The sequence below is a fragment of the Tursiops truncatus genome, chromosome 8, assembly GCF_011762595.2.
Source record: "Tursiops truncatus isolate mTurTru1 chromosome 8, mTurTru1.mat.Y, whole genome shotgun sequence".
NCBI lineage: Eukaryota > Metazoa > Chordata > Mammalia > Artiodactyla > Delphinidae > Tursiops > Tursiops truncatus.
Window position 1 is genome coordinate 13,908,693 of NC_047041.1, and position 19,106 is coordinate 13,927,798.

General features: G+C 45.8%; 1 protein-coding gene and 1 long non-coding RNA gene across 3 annotated transcripts in view; one reads left to right on the forward strand and one right to left on the reverse strand.

Moving 5' to 3' along the window:
* LOC109550961 (uncharacterized) overlaps positions 1-19,106 on the forward strand; it is a 32,638-nt gene that overhangs the window by 2,263 nt on the left and 11,269 nt on the right. The window contains exons 3-4 of one of the 2 annotated variants that reach the window (XR_004527813.2): positions 353-413; positions 17,973-18,076. This is a non-coding gene — a long non-coding RNA (uncharacterized lncRNA). The remainder of the gene's footprint in view (positions 1-352; positions 414-17,972; positions 18,077-19,106) is intronic. The other variant, XR_012333299.1, reaches the window with a different exon arrangement.
* Positions 6,653-15,325, reverse strand: FOXR1 (forkhead box R1). Its single transcript, XM_033861962.2, is given in 6 exon segments — positions 6,653-6,963; positions 7,816-8,042; positions 8,284-8,531; positions 8,633-8,663; positions 8,665-8,708; positions 15,250-15,325. Coding segments are annotated over 6 exon segments (873 nt in total). The 5' UTR covers positions 15,311-15,325; the 3' UTR covers positions 6,653-6,701.

Genomic DNA, 19,106 nt, shown 5'->3' on the forward strand with positions numbered 1-19,106 from the left:
GACTGGTTTCCAAGTGTCTGGTGTATTTCACCTCCATTTATCCTCCACACGCTGGTCTTAAGGTAGTCTCTAAAATGACTTTCCTGATTAATTTAATGTCTCTAAGTTGCCTTCAGGAAATATCTAAATTTCACAACATGAATTTTACACTAAGTTTCCTAACCTCCTTTTCAGTCTTGTGTCCCACACTCCCCCACTCCCCCCCCACCCTCCCCCCCACCTATTGCTCCTCCAGGCAATATTCCTGCAGTCCTGTTGCTCCTATGCACTTTAGCATCTCTAGCCCTTGGTTCCCTCTGCCTAGAATTTACTTCTTTCCAGCTCTGCCTGATAAGTTCTTTCTATTATATAGGGCTCTGAAATATGAACTAGAATGGAATTTCCACAAGGCTGGTGACTTTGTCTGGAACATGGTAAGCTCTCAATCTATTCATAAGCTCTTAGATCAATTCATGATTGAATGAATGAAATGTCACCCCTTTTGTGAAGCCTACCAGAGTGGATCCTGCAGAATTAATTTTTCAATTCCAAGGTCCTTTGCTCATCCTCTTGTCATTTTGTTTAGTAGTCTAGTCAGTTGAAAACTCAATAGTTAAAAAGCTCTTCAAGTGCAGGGACTGTGTCTTGATCATACCTGACTCAGTAGAACTAGCAGAAAGGGATCTTCTATGAATATTTGTCAAGTTAAGTTAAAATCATCAAAACTCCAGGCACCCTGGTGTTAACATGCCCATGGGGTGGGAGTCTGTGCTGGGAAGGAGCCTCAGAAGCGTGCAGCTAACAGCCTGCTAATTATGTTGCAGGAAGGGGGACCCCTTCCAGGGCCCAAGAGTGGGCTCTTGTCTAACACTCGGAAATGAATTGTCTGAGGAGATACATGTACTGACGAAGCAAAAGACATTATAGGGAAGGGGCACCCGGGTGGAGAGCAGCAGGGTAAGGGAACCCAGGAGAACTGCTCTGCCATGTGGCTCGCAGTCTCAGGTTTCATGGTAATGGGGTTAGTTTTCAGGGTTGTCTCTGGCCAATCATCTTTCTTGGCCTATATTTGCTCTGACTCAGTGTCCTTCCTGGTGGCGCATGCATCTCTTAGCCAATATGGATTCCAGTGCAAAGGATTCTGAGAGCTTGGTAGGACAATATTATGGGCTGGCGTCTCCTCCCTCCTTTTGGCCCCTCCCAGATTCTCCTGGTTAGTTTTCGGTGGCAGCACCATGTTCCTTATTGGGAACTCCTGTTGTGAGACAACTCATGCAAGTGGTTATCATTGTGCCTGGCCAAGGTGGGTGGTATCAGTCAATGGTTCCCTAACAATTAGAGTATCAAACTACAGAACAGGCTAGTGGATAGCTTTATTTATTTAAAAATTCTAAAAAGTAATTTCTTATTAAAAAAGAAAAAAAAACCTGTACCGAAGCTATAAATAAAAAGGGGGACTTCCTTGGTGGTCCAGTGGCTAAGACTCTGCACTCCCAATGCCTGGGGCCCAGGTTCGATCTCTGGTCAGGGAACTATATCCCACATGCTGCAACTAAGAGTCTGCATACCGCAACTAAAGATCCTGTGTGCTGCAACTAAGGCCCAGCACAGCCAAATAAATACATATTTTTTAAATAAATAAATAAATAAATAAAAAGGGATTGGCCTCCATATCTTTTTGCCACCCGCCAATCCCCAAAGATGACTATTACTAATACCTGTTTTCTTTAAGACATTTTCTGTGTGTAGACAACATACTTATATATATATAAAAACATAGTTTCTGTCACATTTGGAATCATATTGAACATACTGTTCTGCTACTGTTTGTTTTTTTAGCCCTAAAAATGTATTATGAATATCTTTCTACACCAGTACTTTGAGTATGATTTAAATACTGTCTATATCCCCCTGATTCTCAAATGTATTTACGTCTTCAGCTCAGGCTTATCTTCTGAACTCCAGACTTACAACAATTATCAACTTGACGTAACCACCCTGATGTCTCACACATTCTAAACACAAAACTGCTCAAACCTGCTGCTCCTACACAGGCTTCCCCTCCTCATCATTCATCCAATCATTCAAACCAAAAACCTCAGAGTCATTATTTTCTCCTTCTGCATCTAGTCAATACTGTTGACGTGTTGATTCTGCCTCCAAGCTATATCATCAAATCAGGCTGCTTCTCTCCATTTCTACTGCCACCTGGATTCTGCAGTCACCTCCTTACAGGCCTTCCTGCTTCCATGTTTGCCCCCTCCAAGCCACTTTCAATGAGTGGCTAAGCATCATTTAAAAAATAAAAGGGAGTTGGACTTCCCTGGTGGCACAGTGGTTAAGAATCTGCTTTCCAATGCAGGGGACATCACTTCCGTAGAAGAGCTAGCTGTTGTTTTCCAGACCTGGAAAAAAGACCCCGTACTAACTTCTCCTGTGAGAAGTCTTCCCCAGTTCCTCTCACGCTAATTGCCCTCTTCTCTGTGCTTCCAGAGACCAAGGAATCTGCCTGTTAGGGAAGTTACTAGTGACAAGTCCTAGCAAACAGAGCATTCTAACTACCTAATGGGCCCCATGCTAGGCTCTGGGGTTTGGACATGAATGGGACTTATTCCATTGTATTGTCCTCAGTGGTTGCCAAGGTCACTGAGGATGAGTGCCTCTGGGACAGGGACTATATCTTTTTTTTTTTTTTTCTGTGGTACACGGGCCTCTCACTGTTGTGGCCTCTCCTGTTGCGGAGCACAGGCTCCGGATGCGCAGGCTCAGTGGCCATGGCTCACGGGCCCAGCCCCTCCGCGGCATGTGGGATCTTCCCGGACTGGGGCACGAGCCCGTATCCCCTGCATCGGCAGGCGGACTCTCAACCACTGCGCCACCAGGGAAGCCCCAGAGACTATATCTTATACGTTGCTTGGTTTGGTGGTTTTTTACTTCATCAGCCTTAACACCCTAGGAATGGAGCAAATACTCTGTAAGACCGTCTTTACCATCCTGAAATGAACCATACTGATAAAATAACCTACCTACACATACAATTAAAAAAAAAATCAAACTGTAATGCTCTAACGGTAATACAACAGAAAAATAAAGGGAGAGAAATGTATAAAAATGTAGTCTAGTGGATAAACTATATATATTCTTTTTTATAAATTTATTTATTTTTGGCTGTGTCGGGTCTTCGTTGCTGCACATGGCTGTGGTTGCATCGAGCGGGGGCTACTCTTCGTTGCGGTGCGCGGGCTTCTCATTGAGGTGGCTTCTCTTGTTGTGGAGCACGGGCTTTAGGCACGCGGGCTTCAGTAGTTGTGGCTCACGGGCTGTAGTGCACAGGCTCAGTAGTTGTGGCACACAGGCTTAGTTGCTCCATGGCATGTGAGATCTTCCCAGACCAGGGCTCAAATCCATGTCCCCTGCACTGGCAGGTGGATTTTTAACCACTGCACTGCCAGGGAAGTCCGATAAACTATATTTGAAAATATGAGACAGTTAAAAATTTGTAGATACTTATTGTGAATAGCTTAAAGAGATGTCATTCAAATGATTATTGAAATACTTAAAAAAATGGATATAGAGCTATTCTGATTTTTTAATTTATTAGTTAATTAGTTTGCGCCAGGTTTTAGCTGTGGCTCGCTGGCTCCTTAGTTGTAGCATGCATGTGGGATCTAGTTCCCTGACCAGGGATCAAACCCGGGCCCCCTGCATTGCGAGTGCAGAGTCTTAACCACTGTGCCACCAGGGCAGTCCTGAAAATACTTTTTTCTGTATATTGGCTACCTTGAAATAGCTAAATATTTGTTTATACATGTAGAATCCCGATGATTACAACAAATACAAACAGACCAATACAGGCATGTGGTATTGGTGAGTTAAATACCAGAGCAACTTTGCTGTCAGTGAAGTGATTTTCCGAAATGGCAAACAACGCTCAGAAAACTTCCAAACTAAAAAAAGTACAGTCTTCCTTCACTTTACATAAGAGTTGCATTCCTGGAAAATTTAGTATATAATAAAACAACACAACAAATACTTTCTGCTTAGGTGTAACACCGGGTTAGGTTCTTGGCTCAGCTCATTCTCAATGGCCTTTGGTATGAGGCTCAGCTCTTTAAGGTGAGACACTGCCTCCTGCACTGACACTTGACACTCCTGGGCCCGCCAATCCCCCACATCCTTGCGGCAACCACAGGGCCAGTGAGAGCCCCTGGCCTAGCGCTGCTTTGGGTGCATATTCCAGAATGAATGCAAAGCTGGAGCGGGTAGAGCAGAGGTGGCTGTGGTGATGGACAAGTGACCAGGGCGAGACTGCATGTCTGTTACCAAAAACGTGCAAACCAAGCAGATGAACCGGGGCCTTTCTTCAAAGGTAAAGATTTTGGTCAGATAGGGCATGGGCCATGCTTTTCAGGAATACCATGTTTCAGAGACTAGGGAGGAGGCAGTCTGATTTTATAGTGCTATAGACTGCAAGGGATTAAGGGCTGAATAAGTGGACAGAAATGAAGGCAACTCCTTAAATAGCTATCACACTCAACTACCTGAGAAGAATAACAGTACCTACTCCTTAAGGCCTCTATATGGATTAAACCTGCAAATGCACTTAGAATGATGTCTGGTCCAATTGTAAGCACTCAATGTTAATATGCCAGACACAGGACTACACACTTTCCATTGTCCTATTTAGTTCCCAAATCAAATCTGTGTGTACTTGTATTATCCCCAATTTGCATGCAAAAGAAACAAGTTTAGAAATGTTAAGAAAACTGTGCTAAAGAAGATACAGTGAGAGATGACAGGTCATCTGCTGAGTGGGAGCAGAGCGGAGAGTCAGAGATGGAGCAAGATCCCGGCTCCCACTGAGAGTTGCCAAGTGCTGAAAGTAAATCCAGGCCATTACTAGTCCACCAGCATCCTGGAGGAAGGAGGCGGGTCCTAACTAGACATCACAAGAAGCAAAAACACAGCTACCATTTATTTAGAACTGGGAGCCAGGTTTGGTATGAAGCACTCTACTCCATCCCCCCCCATCTCCATGCTGGTACAGTACTAAGAAAGAGCCATCAGGGACTTCCCTGGCAGTCCAGTGGTTAAGACTCCACGCTTCCACCGCAGAGGGCGCGGGTTCAATCCCTGGTAGGGGAACTAAGATCCCACATGCCATGCTGTGTGTCCAAAAACAATAAAAATAAATAAAAATTTAAAAAAGAAAGAGCCATCATTAACTCATTTTCCTGATCAAGACACTCAAGCTTGAAGAGCAAGTGGCTGCCTGAGGCAGGCTCTCCTAGAACGAGGATGCAGGAGCAGCCAGCAGCTACATCAGAGCTGAGAGCCAGTGCCCTTCTTGAGACTCACACACCACCCACTGCTACCTCTGGGGAGTAGCGATGCCCAGTCCCCTGGGACAGTGTCTGAGGCTGGAGCCATGTTTCTGTACAGGCCTGTCGTGGGGTGAGGGAAGAGCAGGAGAGGGAATGAGAAGGGTCATCTCAGCCCTGTGGGAAACCCAGCAGGAAGGAACTTCAAGCACTGTGGAAATGGCCGTGGCATCCCGACACAGCTCTGAATCTCGTTCCTTCCTTACCTGTCCCCCTGGCTTCTCCCTATCCCTCAGGTTTGAGGCTGGCAGCTGGCCTTGCCCTGGACACGGTCTCCTGCAACCAGGGAAGCCACAGCAGCCCAGCTGTGATCTGCAGCCTCTAAGGACAAGTGCTCTGGTTTCTACTGAAACCGGAAGTATCGAAGGGCCATGCCTCTCAGCTCTGAGTTCCCACCCCTCACCCCCAATGCTTAAATGAGGGAAATGAGACTTAAGCCTGGCTACTCCTTTTCTCAAGAAATTCTTTCCTTTCACCTTCCTCACTGCTCCTTCATGGCCTCCTCCAAAGGTCTTTCCTTCAACTGTTCCATAGATGATGTGCTTCCCTAGGCCTCTCCTCTTTGTCCCCAGCTGATTACATCCACTCGTTTGAGTGGGTGGTGATTTGGGGGGGCCTTTTGCGGGCCTGGCTGCTTTATGCTAGCATCTCCCAAGAAAAATGGGACCTAAAGAGGGTTGAGTGTTTTGTTCCTTTGACGAAAGAAGAGCATGGGCTCCCTTTGCTGTGCACCAGGCAACTGCCCCACCCATCAGCTCTGAGGGCATCCCATTTCCAACCTCAGAGCCCGCCTCCGCCCCCACTCCTGCCCCACCCTCGGACCGCAGACACACCAGGATGCTGCAGATAACTTTAATAAGGCATGGGCTGACCGATGGTTTGTGGAACTAAAGGTCGAAGAGGGAGGGCATCACACCTGTAAGGAAAGAAGTCAAAGGGATCTATCTGCCGTTTGCAGACGCTGTTCCCTAAGCCTGGAAAGCTCTCTCACGGCAAATGATCTACTTTTCCTCTCTCAAGGCCCAAATGCCACCTGGTCTCCAGGAGAAGAAAAAGCCCCCTTTGCAGAGAACCTTTTATACCATGCTTCTCACATTGTGTGGTTACCATTTCCCCAGGCTGCGGGGCTGTGAGTAGGGCCAGCTACACCTTAGCTGTTTCTCCATCAGCTCCCAGCACCTCAGGTTCCGTGCTTGTGCGTGGGGGGACCCCTGAGGCAGGTACCACCCCAGGGTCTCAGAGCACTGCTGTTCTCTCCCCTTCCTACAGAAGGTGCCACCCCCTCCCCACGCCCTGCCCCCCATGGGACCCTGGCTCCTTCCCTGCACGCTCGGCCTTGGGTCATGTGTGACGAGGCCTCACACCTGGCTGGCTCATACACTGTTGGATAGTTTCCAGCTTAGTGGAGGCCAAGGCGCGGGCCTCCTCTGCAAAGCGGCGGTGTCCCTCATCGGTCAGCTTCCAGAGGCAGGATCGGGGCCGTGTGCTGACGCCACCCTGCATGCTGACCGGCACTTTCTCAAAGCTGTCTCGGAAACAGAGATTGTGACGCACGGTATTCTTCCAGCCTTCAGGAGCCGTCCGGAAAAAGGGGAAATGCTGTCTGCAGACAGGGAGGAATAGTAAGGAGAGGTGTGGTCTCTCTGGGAGATGCCTTACCCTGGAGAATGTTCTCCCCGGGGGCCAGGAGCCTCAGCCCTTCTCTCACGTCGGAGAAGGGCAAGCTGGCCCACGACGCACCCTGCCGACTAAGCATGTGTCAGACCTCCACCTGGCGCAGTGCTTGTGCAGAGCCTCACCTTAAAGACCCAGTTCACTGCCCCCACTCCCTGGCTCGCTTTCCTCCCTCCCTCCGAGGGCTCAGGAGTTTGACTTGCAACAGGAACAGAGCAGAAATCAGGCCAACAAGCTCCTGTCAGAGGAATCCTGGTCAAGGAGGACGCCTCTTGAGGATTAATACTCTGCGACTCTTCTGATAACAGAGGGAAAAGGTCCGAGAAACTCATCATACTCATGGGTACCCGACTCTCAAAGCTCAATGTAAATCCCTTCTCAGCCCGGCTTCCCCGGGTCCTTGGGGAACAGGCTGTGCCAGGCAGTTCAGTCCAAAGGGAAGGCATGTGAGAAACTGTTGGGGAAACCAGATTTTTTACTGGGTGTTCTTGAGAGGGAAGATGGGAGAATTTATGACCTGGGTGATTTTATATGTTAAGGAACTAAGGTATAAAAAGGGTGGAGTTTCTTAGATGTGAAAGGGGGTGGGGTGACTATCTTTCTGTCTATGTGAGGTGTGGACACACAGTCGGGGGCAACCCAGAACCAGTGCCTGGGAAAGGAGAAGCATCCTCTCAGACCCAGATGGGGGAACTGAAGCAGCAGCCCAGGGCCTGGAAGGTATCAGAGCAGGGCCCTGCCCCCTCCCCTTCGCCCTCCTCACAGGGCCCCCGGCACATACCGAGTGAAACTGTAGATCTGTTGCACGTTGAGGCCACAGGGGGAACTGTTTCTTAATGCCAGTGCAATTAGGTGGAAGTAATTGAGAGGGGGCCGGGACCACAGCCCCCCCTCCTGGCTGTTGGCTTGCCGAAGCCTCCGACTCTGGAGGGGGGCCCTTTTGTGAGGGGACTGGAGAGCCACAGAGGAGCTGTCATCCTGGTCCTCAGCCTCCTTCTCTTCTGTGAGCTAGAGGAGTACAGAGTAGGAACTGGTCCTGACTCCACAGCCTCTACTCCAGGGGTGCAGTGGCAGGAAGGGGTGGTGGTCTAGGGCCACCATCTGGGCTTCTCCCCAACCCAGGGGCACAGCTAATTTCTGAACCCATTAACCCTTCGTTAACCCTAAGAAAACAGAACTCTCTGCTGCATCATCCCTGTGCCCACCCTGCCTACATGCCAAGTCCATCCCACAGCCCAGAAATCCCTACCTCCCAGTTGCTGTTGGAAGAGGCAAACCGCTTCCGAGGGGGATACTGGTCTCCAGAAAGTGATGGTGACTCCACCACTGTGGCCTGTGGGCATTTGGCAAAGTCCTCTTCTTTTGGGGGTGGCTGAGGGGAAGGGACTATGCTTGTCAGATTCTTCCCCTTACTGGGTTCTCGGACCTCCAGCTTTCCAGGGGGGAACACGATGTTGGGGTCTACCCACATCCACAGGTTGGGCTCGAAATCTGGACCTGTGCAGAGAAAAAGGAGATTGAGGGCCATAGGTCATGGGCTTTGGGTGTCCCGCCCAGGCCACAGGGCCATGTCAGAGAACTCACTCCCATCTACTCACCATCTTTATCAGGGTTGGGTTTTTTTTTCCAGAGGTAGTTTTGGTGGCTCAACTATTCGGAGTTTATATCTGGCAACTAGCAAAAAGAAAAGAAGAGAGTCAAAACATCCTAGGATTTTCATTTCGGCCCCTTGAAGCTTCCCTGGGAGGTGGCTATGGGCCCCGCCTGGGAAGTTACGATGCCATATTCTACTGGTTTCCCCTTACCTCTCTGACCTTTTCATTCTCCTCTGCATTCTTCTCTTCTCACCCCACATTACGGCCCCTAAACCATCTCATTAATGCCTGTTACTTTAGTCAGTCACCATCTATAAACTCAAGGCTTACAAATCTTTATCTCTAGCCCAGACTTCTCTGCTAGCCCTTAACTAGAACTGCCCATGGGATAACCCACAGGCATTTTGAACAACATTTCTAAAACTCAACTGCATTTTCCTGCTCTTGCTCCTGCATTCCTTGTTTCAGCATATGGCCCCATCTAACCAGCTGTCCAGGCTAGATACTTGGAAATCATTCTTTTTTTTTGCGGTACGTGGGCCTCTTACTGTTGTGGCCTCTCCCGTTGTGGAGCACAGGCTCCGGACGCGCAGGCGCAGCGGCCATGGATCACGGGCCCAGCCGCTCCGCGCACATGGGATCTTCCCGGACCGGGGCACGAACCCGCGTCCCCTGCATCGGCAGGCGGACTCTCAACCACTGCGCCACCAGAGAAGCTTTTCTCCATTTTTTAATTGAAGTATAGTTGATTTACAATGTGTTCGTTTCAGGTGTACAGCAAAGTGATTCAGTTTTATACACACACACACACACACACACACACACACAAGCATATATATACACATATTCTTTTTCAGATTCTTTTCCATTGTAGGTTATTACAAGATATTGAACATAGTTCCCTGTGCTCTACAGTAGGCCCTTGTTGGTTATCTATTTTATGCACAGTAGTGTGTATCTGTTAATCCCAAACTCCTCATTTATCCCCCCACGCCCCCCCCCCACTTCCCCTTTGGTCACCATAAGTTTGTTTTCTGTGTCCATGAGTGGAAATCATTCTTGACTCCTCTTTCCCGTACAGCCACACCCAATCAATCACCAAGTTCTACCATCCTAGTCCGAGCCTATAACCTAAAAGGTCTGCTTATCTTCTTTTCTTTAACTTACCGTATTGCAGTTTGAGTGATCTTCCCAAAATGTTAATCCAATCATGCCACCCTTCAGTGTAAAACCTTTTGATGGCTTTCCATTGCCTTTGGGCCAAATCTAAATTCCTGAGATAGTCTACAAGGCCCTGGCTCCTCATCAGTGTTGAGTCATTCCTCCCAGGCTCTCCACCCATCTCCAACAGACCACATCTAGATCCTCTGCCTTCCCATAAGCTGTTCCCTTTGCTGGAAACACTCTTCCCTCTTCCTGCTTGCCTAGTTAATTGCTACTCACCCATCAGGTCTCTGTTTAAACCTCTCTCTGAAGCAGGCCTTCTCTGACTACCTGTCCAAACACTCCCATAGCACACATTTTATTGTAACTACCTGCTTAGTGTCTATCTCCAGGTCTGTCTCCTTCACTGCCTAGTGCATGGGAGGAGCTCAACTTAACTGGATGAATGAATACATGGTGGGCTTAGAGTAAATCAGGTATATATTAGAGCTAGCTGCTCGACATGAAGCTGGCTTCTGGTCCAGTTAGGGGGAACTACCATTGTCCCCATGAGTGTCGTCATATTACAGATGAATCTAGGTTTTTGTCTGGAAAATGATGATATACTTATTAGAGAGCTCAGTAATTAGAAAGGATGCCCATTACATCGTTAATGTTCAACACAGTATTCTAAAAAGGAAAAAGTAGTAAGAGATATAAGAAAGAAAAAGGCCAAACTATAATTATTTACAGAAAAAAACATAGATTAACAGAAAACCATACAAAATCGATATATAAATTATTAGAACCAACAAGAGTCCAGCAAGTTTGCTGGATATAAGACCAACATACTAATCACCACTGTTCCTCTATACCAGCATTAAGAAACTGGAAAATTTTTTTTTTTTTTCAAAAAGGTGCTGTTCACAATAGCAACCAAAGTTATAATGTATCTAGGGGTTAACTCATCAAAGAATGGACCTTTATGTGAAAAAGATGTACCTACTACTTAAGGACCTAAAAAACTTCAATAAACAAAGACATATAATACATACTATAAAGATGCCAATTATCCTCAAATTAACCTATACATTTAATGCAGATATTATAACACATAAAGATTGAAAGGTGAGCTTCCCTGGTGGCGTGGTGGTTGAGAGTCTGCCTGCCGATGCAGGGGACACGGGTTCGTGCCCCGGTCCGGGAAGATCCCACATGCCGTGGAGCGGCTGGGCCCGTGAGCCATGGCCGCTGAGCCTGCACGTCCGGAGCCTGTGCTCCGCAGCGGGAGAGGCCACAACAGTGAGGGGCCCGCGTACCACACAAAAAAAAAAAGATTGAAAGCTTCTGCACAGTAAAACTCACAAGGGAAAAAAAATATCAATAGACAATAAACCAGAAAAAAAATCATTTCCAGAACTCTCAATTCTCTGATAGACAGCTCCTACAAATCAAAAAATAAAGGCTAAGACAAATCTATACATGGGTAAGATACGAATCAGTATTCAGAAGGAGGGGCTACCTGAAGATGCTGAGCCTTACTAGTAATAGGAACACAATAAAAGAATGATATAATACTTTACATCAAACTGACAAGAATTATAAAAAGAGGTAATACCAAGTGTTGGCAAAGATGCAGTGAAATAGGATCCTTTATTACATCTGAATAGCAACTGGTGCTGGTGAAGAATAATCAGGCAGCACTACAATTTACTGTCTAATCCTGGGTGTGTCTATTCAAGTTAATAGAAGAATTTATATACTAATTTTCATTGCTACCATCATCTACCAAATTCTCGGCCACTCCCCCTCATTTAGAGGAATTTAGTTCCTGGCTCACTGTCACTAGTGCTACTCCTGCCTTAAATCTTGGCTATTTCAATAGATACATAGATGATTATCCTAATAACCTGGGCTCTAGTTTCTTGAACTCTTCTCCTCCCAGAATTCTGCCTTCCAACCTAATGTAGACAGTCCTCACTGTCATAACCTAAACCAATAACTGCAACCTCTCCATAACCTCATTTTTGCACCATGTAAAAATGCACCACCTCCTCTTTCCAGCCATCTCTTTTGATACCAACTGATAACCCCAATCCATTGATCTATGGCTTTGGAGCACTTGTTTGGTTGGATTTAATCAGGGTGTGGTTTGGCCAAGCAAGTGTTCCAAAGCCATAGAGAGCCAAAGGAGTCAACGGTGTATGCAAGAGAGTGAGCCTGTTTGGGGGATTCCAGGTTAGTTACAGAGAGGACATCCCCTCTAACTCTGCTCTTTGAGAGCAGGGGAAGGGTGATGGGATCAACAGATGGGTGATCTCAGTGGGATCAAAGGATAGTACCCCTGTCCATCTCCCTCCCCTGCTCTCTCTGACACAGGTGGCCCCTCAAGGACAGTGTTTGAAATTTATTTTGGCCTCGGGAGGCTTGTGGGATCTTAGTTTCCTAACCAGGGAGCAGTGAAAGCGCCAAGTCCTAATCATTGGACGGCCAGGGAATTCCTGTCTCCTCTCTTTTCTGTTATAAATTTCTGTCTCTGGACCATTATCATCATTCAAATATGCTGTTAATTCTCTCATCTTGTTAAAAACAAGAACTTCTTTTGTCCCCACTTTCTGTGCCAGGCCACTACTCCATATTTTTGCTTTCCTTTGAGGAAGAACTCCTCGAAAGAAGTGCCTGTACTTTGTCTCCACTTCCTCTCCCTTCCACACTTAAACCCTTGCCAATCAGTCTTTCTTCTCCACCACTCCACCAAAACCACTATGATCAAGGCTGCACTCCACCAAAACCATATAATCAAGGCTCTGCTTTGCTAAATCCAATAGTCAGCCCACCTCTGACCTGATCTCTCACAGCGGTGTTCCTGTCCTGTGACCACTCCTTCTTTGAAACACTTTCTTCACTTGGTTTCCAGGAAACCACAATACCAGTTTTGATTCTTAATGGTCATTTCCTCAGTTTTTTTTTGGTTTATCTCCTCTCCAATCTCTTTAGAATGGAATGCCCCCCAGGGCTCATCCTTGGTTCTTCTCTATTCTCACCCCTTAAATGCCAGGCATGTACCAAAGACTCTCAAAATTTATATCTGCATACCTCTCTCCAGAATTGCAGACTTATATATCCACCAGCTTACTCAACATTTCTACTTGGATATCTAAAAAATATCTCAAACTCAGAGTGTTCAGAACAGAACTCCTGATTTTCCTCCCTAAATATCCTATCAGGAGCTTACCCCATCTCACTACAAGAAAACTCCATCCTTGCACTTGACCAGCCAAAAACTCTGGAGGAGTCATCCTCTAATCTCTCTTTTTTACACCATACATCCAATCCATCAAGCGAATCCACCTGGTTCTACCTTCTCACCACATCCTCTGCCACCACCTTGGTGGTGCAGTCTGCCATCGGCTCTTGTCTGGATTACTACAGTAGCCTCCTAACTAGTCTCCTGGCTTCCCAGTCGCTCTACATTTACAGTGTACCCTCAACCCAGCAGCCACAGTGATCTTTTCAGACTATAGATCATTCAGGATCAGCTACATAATTTGCAGGGCCCAGTGCAAAAGGAAAATGTGGGCCTCCTTTTTCAAAAATTATTAAAAATCTTAAGACAGTGATAGCAGGACGTTAAACCAAGTATAGGCACACTATGCAATAGCACAGGTCACTCACTAAGCTGGCGATCATGTCACTCCTCTGTTCCAAACCTTTCAACCATGCTGCATCTTACTTGGAATCAACCCTAACGCCCTCAAAGGGGAAGACGGCTCTTCCTGATCTCCGCTCCACGACCCACACCCTCTGAACTCTCCTCTTCATTTACTTTGATCCAGCCTCACTGGCCTCTTTACCAGTTCCTCCAGACATATTCCTGAGGGTTTCTACACTGGCTATTTTTTCTGCCTGGGAAACTTTTCCTCTAAGTATCCTCCGGCTCACTATCTCACCTCCTTCAACTCTGCTCTTCTCATATGTTCCCAATGAAGACCAACCCTCATATACAATGTTCCCAATGAAGACCAACCCTATTTAAAACTGTAGCTGCCACCACCTCCCAGCCCCCATTCCTGAGCCCTCTTACCATGTCCTTTTTCCCCCCATCTCAGTTATCACCTTATAACATACCATTTATTTGTTTGTTTGTTTGTTTATTTATTTATTTTGATGTGGATTGCCTGTGTGGCCCCAGTAGAATGTCAGCTCCATGAAGACTTGTCTGTTTTGTTCATGATGTATCACATGAGTGTCCAGAACAGTGCCTGGCAAATTGGAGGTGCTCAATAAATAGTTCTTGAATCAGTGAAGATACAAGAATGTTTGTCAGCATTACTTATGGTTGCAAAGAGTTCCAATGGAGTTTTGTCTCCATCAGTAAGGAGAATTAAAATGCAAAAAGTAATGTATGCAGATGATAGATTACCACACAGCAATCAGAAATGATGAATCAGGGCTTCCCTGGTGGCGCAGTGGTTGGGAGTCCGCCTGCCGATGCAGAGGACACGGGTTCGTGCCCCGGCCCGGGAAGACACCACATGCCGCGGAGCGGCTGGGCCCGTGAGCCATGGCCGCTGAGCCTGCGCGACCGGAGCCTGTGCTCCGCAGCAGCGGGAGAGGCCACAACAGTGAGAGGCCCGCGTACCGCAAAAAAAAAAAAAAAATGATGAACCAGATTTGCATTTAGCAACTGAAATAACTCTCAAAAACAATTTGAATGAGGAAAAAAAAAAGCAATGAGTTTATGTAAATTAAGGTCACCTATAAAAGCAAAATAATGCTAAACAGTTTTCAAAGATACACCTATCTAAAGACATTAAATGGATTAGGGTTGATACATGGGAGTGTGGGAGGTGACAAAAGTGGGTGGGGATTGAATGAGTTAATCCAAGTACTTTGCCCAAACAGATGGCAATCATGTACCATGAATGTAGGAGGTGATTACCTCAAATCTCAACACTTGAGGACCACACAAAAAAAGTTTTTAAAAGACAACGGTCAACTATCCATTCAGCAAATATTGAGCACCTCTAGGTGTCAGACAATGTATTAAGAGGTGGTATACAGCCACGAACAAAACCGATTTTAAAAAGATTTTAAGAGAAAGATGAACGAAAACGTAGTGTGCCCCGATGGCGTAGGCGCCACAGAGAAAAGGCCGAGAAGAGGCCTAGAAAGTTCTGGGATTTAGCCGGGGCGGGTGGGGTAGGATTGAAAGGCTGTGTTCAGGCAGGACCCCTGCCCTCCCTGGGCTTTCCATCGAGGCGGGGACTCCATTGCCCGGAAAAAGTTGGGGTGGGGTGGGAGCTCCAGAGCTCAACAAAGGGGGCACGGGGCCCCGAACGCGACATAGTCACGGGGCTCGCGGGGGCGAGTGGCGAGCAAGTCAAAGGCCGGGGAGCTTCCGGCCCGGCGCGCCCACGAGCCTCCGACCCTCCGCGGCGCGCCCATCCCCCACGACCCCCCTCTCGGACACTCACGGTTTTGTTCCGCTAAGGGCAGGTGCGTAGTGGTGAAGGCCAGAAAGCACTCGTTCCCCATGTCCCAGTCCAGCAATCCCGGGACCTGGCCATGGAGGCTGGCCCAGAAGTCTAGGTGCTGGAGCTTCAGGTCCACGATTAGCTAGAGGAGGGAGAGCCGGCACAGGGTGGGAGAGTCTGGAGAGACTGAGGCTGAGGCCTGGGAAGCACTTCCTCAAATACCCGCGCTCTGATTGACTTGGGTCGGAGCCCGCTCAGGTGTGCCCAGTCCAGCTGACACCCTTGCTCTCGAGCCTCCACGGAGTGCTTCTTGCCACGTCTTTCTGCAAGCCCCCCCCCCCCACGCCGCTTTCATTTGGGAACCTTGGGGGTCCAGAAGGGAGGTACCCCAGGCCCTCTTTCCCCTCTACATTTGCACCAAGCTCTTTTATTTAGTAAATCAGTCTACCATTGAAGAATGATCCCGTGGTGGTATTAATAGCTACTTCCTAGAAGTGTGGAAGATTTCATGGTTTATCCAAGGTTACATCTGTAAGTACATGGTGGAGATAGGATTAAATGGTGATTTTTTTTATAATTTTATTTTTTTGAATGGTGATATTTAAATTTTGTTTTTCATAATTTCAAATTTACAGAAAAGTCCCAAGAATACTATAAAAAAATCCAGTACACCTAAATCCTGTAACTCACCAATTACTAACATTTCATCACATTTTTGCTTTTGTCTCCATGTATGTAAGACATACATTATTTTTTCTGAACTGTTTGAGAGTAATTTGCAGACGTCATGTCCCTTTACCCACAAATACTTCAGTGTGTATTTCCTAAAAACATATTGGTTTACATAATCAGAAACAAGAAAATCATCAAAATTTAACAATGATTCAATACTATGTTTAATATACACATTCTATTCAGATTTCACCAATTGTCCCAATAGTGTCCTTTATTTAATTTGTTTTCTGGTCTAGAATCCAATTCAGGATCATGCAGGGCATTTAATATTTATGTCTCTTTAGTCTCTAATCTGGAGCAGTTTCTCAGACTTTTATTTATTTCTTTATTTTTAATTTTTTTTTGAATTTTATTTATTTAGTTTTTGTACAGCAGGTTCTTATTAGTTATCTATTTTATACATATTAGAGTATACATGTCAATTCCAATCTCCCAATTCATCCCACTACCCTCCCACCAGACTTTTAAATCTTTCATAACATTTACATTTTTGAAGAGTACAGGCCATTTATTTTGTAGAATGTCCCTAATTTCCCCATAATTAGATTATGTGTTTTTGGCAACAATACCAGAGAAGTGATGTTGTTTCCTTCTTAGTACATCACATCAAGAGGCCCATGATGTCAGTTTGACTCATTATTTGTGGTATCCATCATGTTTCTCAACTGTGAAGTTACCTTTTTTTTCTTTTGTAATTAGTAAGCAATTTGTGGGGAGATACTTTAAAGTGATCTAAAATCCTGTTTCTCATCAAGTTTGGACCCACAGATTCTAGTGTCTATTTACGATTCTTGCCTAAATCAATCATTACTATCATGGACTTGAAATGAGGATTTTTATTTTTATTTTTTTTTTTGACTGTGGGGTCTTAGTTCCCCAACCAGGGATTGAACCCGGGGCCACCATAACGAAAGCACTGAGTCCTAACCACTGGACCACCAGGGAATTCCCTGATTTTTCTAAATCAATCATTCCATCTCCATTTATTTAGTTGGCATTCTATTGTAAAGAAGAGCTTTTCCTTATCTCATTTTGTTTATTTGTTATCAGTATGGACTCAAAGGATTGATTCTTTTTTTTTTTTCAAAGGATTGATTCTTATTTTACAGAGTGGATCATAATTCAGTACTGTAATTATTTGTTTTAATTCTTAAATTGTTCAGATTTGGCCAGAGGGTGGGGCAGCCCCCTCTGGTTCCTTTGTGCATACTGGGTTTTCCCATCAGAGCTCATCCACCCTATACTGTGTTGCCTGTTGCTTGTCTACTAGACCAGATTTTTTTAAAAAATAATTTATTTATTTATCTTTGGCTTCGTTGGGTCTTTGTTTCTGCACATGGGCTTTCTCTAGTTGTGGCGAGCGGGGGCTACTCTTCGTTGTGGTGCGCGGGCTTCTCATTGCGGTGGCTTCTCTTGTTGCGGAGCACAGGCTCTAGGCGTGCGGGCTTCAGTAGTTGCAGCACACGGGCTTAGTTGCTCTGTGGCATGTGGGATCTTCCTGGACCAAGGCTCGAATCTGTGTCCGCTGCACTGGCAGGTGGATTCTTACCCACCAAGCCACCAGGAAAGTCCCAACCAGAAATTTTGAGAGTAGTACCTGGTGCATAGGAGACCCTCAATAAATATTGTTTTAACTATGGTGAAAACAACAGCTTTCTTTTAAAAAACTTAATGGGACTCTACCTTTAATATCAATAATAACAATAACTTTTATAACAATTTGCCTAATGATAAAAATAATACATGTTTGATACATAAAACTTGGAAGTATAGAAAGCACAAAGAAAAAACAGTAAAATAAAAATCATTCTTGTTATCAACCAGAGATAATAATTAATTACATTCTGATGTATATTATTCCAATCTTTTTCCTTATGAGTGTTTCATTTTTGTCTTATAAAAAATGTTATTGTAATGCATCCACTCTTTTGTAGCCCTTTTTATTTATTTTTTATTTTTATTTAGTTTCCCTTTTATTTATTTTTTAGGCTATTACTGTGTGGCATGCGGTATCTTAATTCCCCAACCAGGGATCGAACCTATGCCGCCTGCGTTGGGAGCACAGAGTCTTAACCACTGGAGTGCCAGGGAAGTAAGTCCCCTATAGCCCTTTTTTGGTTTTTGTTGAATTTTATTTTATTTATTTATTTTTTGTATGGCAGGTTCTTATTAGTTATCTATTTTATACATATTAGTGTATATATGTCAATCCCAATCTCCCAGTTCATCACACCCCCACCCCCATAGCCCTTTTAAAATTAGTGTATCGGGCTTCCTTGGTGGCGCAGTGGTTGAGAGTCCGCCTGCCGATGCAGGGGACGCGGGTTCGTGCCCCGGTCCGGGAAGATCCCACATGCCGCAGAGCGGCTGGGCCCGTGAGCCATGGCCGTTGAGCCTGCGCGTCCGGAGCCTGTGCTCCGCAACGGGAGAGGCCACAGCAGTGAGAGGCCCATATACAGCAAAAAAAAAAAAAAAAAAAAGCTAAGTTAGTGTTTGTGGAATTAATAGATACTGTTGTTCTTCTCTTCCATTGCCTCCCTCTCCCGGGCTCCTGGATTACTCTAGAAAGGGATCATTAGACCATTGTTCCAGCATCTTCTAACTCTGTGTCATTTTTTATTGTTTTTGCAGAATTTTTGTCACTTTCCTAGCCCCCGCCTTCTCTTCAGGGGCTTGTTAATTCATTCTTTCGTTCCCTTATTCAACAATATTTATTGAGTATCCACTGTGTCCCAGGCACCGCAAAGGTACTATAGGCCCTTGGGAGCAAAGCGACAACTCCCAGGGAACATAAAGTCTGGTGGGGAGACAAGTGAATAATCACATAAACATAATAATAAACATAGTAATGCTATGAAAGATGGGATAGGAGAACCCAACCTAATGGGGGGTGGAGGTCAGAGAAGGCTTCCCTGGGGAAGCTGGCTTAACTATGCAAATAGAATGGAGTGGGCGTGGGGGCAGTCTTCAGAGCAGCCTGGGCTTAAGGAATAGTCTGTGCAAAGGTGCTGAGGCAAGAGGAAACACAGGACATTAGAAGGCACACGGTGAGAGCCAGAGGGGCAGTTAGGGGAGAGACCCAGGGCTGTCTTTGAAGGTCACCTCAAAGATTTTGGTCTTTA